At 41.4% G+C, this 6000-nt stretch overlaps 1 protein-coding gene across 1 annotated transcript; it reads left to right on the forward strand.

Annotated features, from left to right (window-relative positions):
- The first annotated feature begins 1210 nt into the window (after positions 1 to 1210).
- Positions 1211 to 1795, forward strand: LOC138910594 (uncharacterized). The gene is made up of 2 exons (XM_070201833.1): positions 1211 to 1418; positions 1467 to 1795. The coding sequence occupies exons 1-2, from the start codon at positions 1211 to 1213 to the stop codon at positions 1793 to 1795; spliced, it is 537 nt and encodes a 178-aa protein (XP_070057934.1).
- The last annotated feature ends 4205 nt before the right edge of the window (positions 1796 to 6000 follow it).

Genomic DNA, 6000 nt, shown 5'->3' on the forward strand with positions numbered 1-6000 from the left:
TTGGAGCAAGGACTGATGGAGCTAAAAAGGAATATGAGGAAAAGACTTTGGGAGTGCCAGGGCATGGACGACGATAAAGGAGGAAAGCTGGAAAAAGCTTACTTATTGTTGGACATGCGCGATCTGGGGAACATGATTGATGGGGTCAAGAAAGCCAAGCATGGAGAAGGTCCTTCAGGGACCAAGTAGATTAGGAGATGATGTTCTTTACTGCTTTCTAGCTTAGATTAGATTTTGATGTAATAAGGCCTAATGCCATTAGTGACTTCATTACTATTGTCGATTTTGTGAAAGTTTGTTTTGGCTTATTTTCGCATTAATGAAATGAAGCAAAGTTGGCATCAATTTTCTCCAAGTCTATATGTCGCTTAGGCTTACCTCAAGCACAATGAGGTCCCCTAAATTAGGACATGAATTATTACATGACTTTGTGAAACATGTGTAAATATTGCGAACACTCTTTTATTTCACCTTACTGACTTGGTTACCTTTTGCTTTTTCTTTCTTTTTGATTATTCCCATTCCCAAAGGTTGGTTCGTGCATATTGGTATCATCAGCATACCATACTAGATCCAGAGGTCCTCTTCCTCCACCTAGCAACCCGTAAAGCAAAAGCTAGGGCAAAGGAAAAATGGATGATTTAAGTGGTATCCGGAAAGATAATGTTGTAGTGGCGGAAAATGTTGAAACTTCAGATGGTAGAAGCACTCCAGGGCAGAATGAGTTGGTCTTATGTTTGGAGCAAAAATTCTTGGAACTATAGGGCAATCTTGAGCATGTCCGAAATCTGGCAAACCTTTCCCTTACTCTCAATGTTCCCGACATCAACCAGCAAAACCCGACTACCCAGAACCAAACACCTTCACAAAACACACAAAACCAAAATCCACCACCCATAGCTCCAAATCCTCCCGCACCACATCAGTATCATAATCCCGAACCTCCACAGAACCTTAACCCACTACCAATGCAAACTCCTCAACAACATCACCATCATCAAACTCAATACCCGCAAACCACTACTTATCACACTCCCCAAAATGCACCGCAACCTACTCCCGATCCATAAAACTCAACCAACGACCACCCATATATCCAATTCCAGGAACTCATCAAAGAAATCCGATATATGTGAAAACCTTATCCCATACCTCGCAGCAAACCCTATACATACCTGAACCGACCGAGAAGGACTTGCTCATTAGAAACATGGCGGAGGAGCTCAAGAAACTCATAGGGAGAGTCCAGAGTGTTGAAGGTGGGAAAGGCATTGAAGGACTGAATTACGAATATCTGTGTATTAAGCCAGATGTGAAACTGCTAGAGGATTACAAACCTCCAAAGTTTGAAATGTTCGATGGCACTGGAGATCCTAATGTGCATCTAAGAACATACTGTGACAAGCTTGTAAGAGTAAGTAAGAATGAATAAATCTGCATGAAGTTGTTCATGAGAAGTCTTACAGGAGACGCCTTATCTTGGTATATCAGTCAAAACCCAAAGAAATGGGCAAATTGGGTAATTATGGCATCAGACTTCATGGACAGATTCAGGTTCAACACAGAAAATGCGCCAAACATTTTCTATATTCAAAACCTCAAAAAGAAGCCGACAGAAACCTTCCGCAAGTATGCTACTCATTGGAGATCAAAGGACACAAAGGTAAGGCCAACACTCGAAGAAGAACAAATGAACAAGTTCTTTGTTAGAGCTCAAGATCCGCAGTATTATGAAAGATTGATGGTCATCGAGAAATTAAGTTCTCAAACATCATCAAGTTGGGAGAGAGAATAAAAGAATGAATCAAGAGCAGGATTGTGACTAATTTTGAGGCGCTACAAGCCACAAATAAAGCCTTGCAATCAGTAGGTATTTCAAAGAAGAAAGAAGTGGGTGTTATGATGGTAGCCCAGGGCCCTAAGTCTCCCCTCACATACCAAACACCTCCACCCACAGATCAACCCTCACCCCCAAAATACCAATACCCTGCTACCACCTACCATACCTACAACACTCAACCTGCATATTACCATTCACCTCCACCCGCCCACCAAAACTACCCAAAGCCACGTCTAAATTTAGACCGCAGAACTCCTAGACAATACACCCTAATTGCTGAACCCATAGCCCAACTGTATGAGAGACTGAAGGCCGCTGGTTACGACACCCTTATTCCTATTGTTGTTGTGGAAAATCCTTCCCAATGGATCAACCCCAACAAAATATGTGCTTATCATTTAGGCATAAATGGTCATACCATTGAGGAATGTCGCACGTTGAAAGATAAGATTCTGACACTGATCGACACTAAGGTTATACAAGCAAAGGAAGTTGCACTGAATGTCCGCAATAACCCTCTACCGGATCACAGAGGTAAGGGTGTGAACGTGATGTAAATTGACGAGGAATGGGATCAAGAAGGGTCCATCGGACTCATTCGAGAGGGGGACACTCTTAAAACATCTCCGGTCACCCTCACGCCAGTTGTGGTATAAACCCAGGCGCCATTTAAAGTTGAGGTAGCTACACCCTTCACTGTAATGGTAGCTCCCACACCATCGTACAAGTTTGATGTCGTCCCTTGGGATTATGTTGCGGAAGCAAGAAGAAAGGGAAAAGCCAAAATGGAAAAAACAAGTGCCGCGCAAGGTATGACTAAAACTGGCAGAGTTTACACACTTGAGAATTTGGGAGGAACAAGCAAAGAAGTTGCACCTAAACCTCCTGTTGTTGAGACTGGCACTGATGGCCATTGGAGTAAGATACAAGGAAGGGAATACTCTGTTGTTGACCACCTGAAAAAGACTTCTACTTAGATATCCATTTTATCATTGTTGCAAAATTCAAACGCATACAAGAATGCCTTGATAAAAGTGTTGAGTGAAGCTTATGTACCCGCCGACATCACTAATGGAGAGATGGCTAACATGGTCGGGCAGGTAATGGAGAGTCATAAAATCACTTTCCATGAAGATGAATTACTGCCAAAAGGATGGAGTCACAACAAGGCGTTGCACATCACAGTGCAATCTGAGGATAAGTTCATTGCCAAGGTCCTGATAGATGGAGGTTCGAGTCTGAACATATGTCTACTGACCACTTTGAAAATATTAGGTAAGGGCATGCACGAGATACGAATGAGAAGTATGAATGTGAAGGCATTTGACGGATCTCAGAGAGCCATTATCGGGGAAATCAACCTTGATCGACAGATTGGTCTGACTTGGTTTGATATTGAGTTCCAAGTGCTAGATATATCTGCTACTTACAACCTATTATTGGGATGACCATGGATACATGCAGCGGGGTAGTGACTTCTACTCTGCACCAAGCTGTGAAGTTAGAATGGAATCATCAGAAGGTGATCATTCATGGAGACAGAAGAAACCCTATCTACACAAACCAGACCGTTCCAGTCATCGAAAATAGGAGGAAGTTGGGTAGGAAACATATCACCGCATTGAGTGGGTAAACATAGTTGAAAAGGATCGATGATGTATCAAGAAGATAGAAAGCATATTGTTGTGGATGGGATATGAACCATGTAAGGGTCTCGGTAAAAAGCTTCAAGGGATCACTAAACCCATACAACCACAATATCATGGAACGACCTTTGGACTCGGGTATGAATATATCATAAAAGAACATCAGGATTGTATACCGCCATGGCTCGCCCATTATCATCCGGTGGAATAACCCATACCACCTCTGCACCAGATATTCCGTTAGGCTGACATGATGTGGAGATTTGAGAAAGATGAGATTTTGGCCGGTACAAGGAAGCTATTTTTGGATGAAGAAGACATAGACTGCAGTGCAATTATTGAGGAAGAGGAGGAGAAGGAAGACCTTACCATTCAGACAATGGAAGAAGGAGTTGTTCTCAAGAATTGGATCATTGCACCATCCCGGGTTCACCGAGTTCTTGGGTAGCCTGGCAAATTAGCATGACTTGATTTCAAATTGTTTTGATCATTTAAGACATTTTCAGTATTTTGTTTTGAAATAATTACTCGAGCCATCGAGTCGTACTTGTTGACATTTTAAAGTTTTATTAATGCATTACTGCTTTTCATATTTATTATTGTCTTTCTACTTTCTTTTCAGCATAATTATTACATATCCTGATGAACCTACTTCTGTGACATGTAATGAGACAACACAACATAAGGACATAGATTCGGAAGATTTGGTAGATGATGTAATACCTGAGGAAATTATCAAAGAAGTAGAGAATTTGGAAAACAAACCAAAGTCTAATTTGGAGGAAACTGAGGCCACTAACTTAGAGGATTCTAAAATAGTCAAGGAAACTCGTATAAGCATTCATCTATCACCGTCAAAGAAAGAAGAGTATGCCAGGTTCCTAAAGGAATATGAGGACATTTTCGCATGGTCCTATGATAATATGACTGGGTTAAGCACATACATAGTAGCTCACAAGCTACCCACCAATCCTATGTGTTCACTGGTAAAATAGAAGCTCAGGAAATTCAAGCCAGATATGAGTTTAAAGATAAAAGAGGAGGTCACCAAACAAATTAAAGCTAAGGTTCTCCGAGTGGTCGAATACCTAACCTGGTTAGCCAATATTGTTCCGGTTCCAAAGAAATACGGGAAAGTTAGAGTATGTGTCGATTACCGAGATCTGAACAGAGCGAGTCCTAAGAATGATTTCCCATTGCCTAACATACACATACTAATCGACAATTGCGCCAAGCATGAACTCCAATCCTTCGTGAATTGATTTGTAGGATATCATCAGATCTCGGTGGATGAAAAGGATGCTGAAAAGATCGTCTTTATCACACCATGAGGGATATATTGTTACAAAATGATGTTGTTTGGTTTGAAAATTGCTGGGGCCACCTACATGAGAGCCATGAAGACTATCTTCTATGACATGATACACATGGAAATAGAAGTGTACGTGGATAATGTTATCATCAAATCTAAAAGGAGTTCGGATCACATAGCAGACCTAAAGAAATTTTTCGACCGGCTTCGAAAATACAATTTGAAGTTGAACCCTGCAAAATGTGCCTTCGGAGTTCCTATTGGAAAGTTGTTAGGTTTCATAATCAGCCGCCGAGGCATTGAGTTAGACCCGTCAAAAATCAAAGTTATCCAGGACTTGCCACCGCCAAAGAATAAGAATGGTGTGATGAGTTTTATAGGATGCCTCAATTATGTCAGCTGTTTTATAGCACAATCAACAATGATATGTGAGCTGATCTTCAAAATGCTGAGGAAAGATGCTGCAATAAGTTGGACAGAAGAATGTCAGAAAGCCTTCGACAAAATCAAGGAATATTTATCTAAACCACCTGTGTTGGTCCTGCCATAACCAAGAAGACCTCTGCTGCTTTATATGTCAGTGTTGGATGGAGCCTTTGGCTGCATTCTGGAGCAACGTGATGAAACTGGAAGGAAAAAGCAGGCGATATATTATCTGAGCAAGAAGTTCACGCCTTACGAAACCTGGTACTCTTTGTTGGAACGCACCTGCTGTGCTTTGACATGGATAGCCCAAAAGTTGAGACATTATTTCTGTGCATATACTACATATCTTATATCAAGGATGGATCCACTAAAATACATCTTTCAGAAACCCATGCCTATGGGTAAGTTAGCAAAGTGGCATATATTGCTGAGTGAGTTCACGTCATCTATGTAACTCAGAAGGCAGTCAAAGGGCAAGCATTGGCTGATCACTTGGTAGAAAATCCCATAGATGGAGAATAAGTGTCATTTGTAGGAGAAGACATTATCGAAGCATACGACAGTTGGAGGATATTTTTCGACAGAGCAACAAACTTCAAGGGAGTGGGCATCAGAGCTATCTTAGTATCAGAAATCGGTCAACATTACCGGTATTCGAAAAACTCAGGTTCCCGTGCACCAACAATATGGCAGAATATGAAGCCTGCATTTTGGGACTCAGGTTGTTCGTCGACATGAACATTCAGGAGCTGCCGGTAATAGGAGATTCTGATCTA

This window comes from Nicotiana tomentosiformis, chromosome 1 (assembly GCF_000390325.3).
Source record: "Nicotiana tomentosiformis chromosome 1, ASM39032v3, whole genome shotgun sequence".
In the NCBI taxonomy this organism is placed as follows: Eukaryota; Viridiplantae; Streptophyta; class Magnoliopsida; order Solanales; family Solanaceae; genus Nicotiana; species Nicotiana tomentosiformis.

Excerpts from the sequence above, each read along its gene's own strand:
- LOC138910594 (XM_070201833.1), top strand. The coding sequence starts at position 1,211 with ATGGCGGAGGAGCTCAAGAAACTCATAGGGAGAGTCCAGAGTGTTGAA. Across the intron at positions 1,419-1,466 it reads TGACAAGCTTGTAAGAGTAA|GAGACGCCTTATCTTGGTAT; the intron begins GTAAGAATGAAT and ends GAAGTCTTACAG.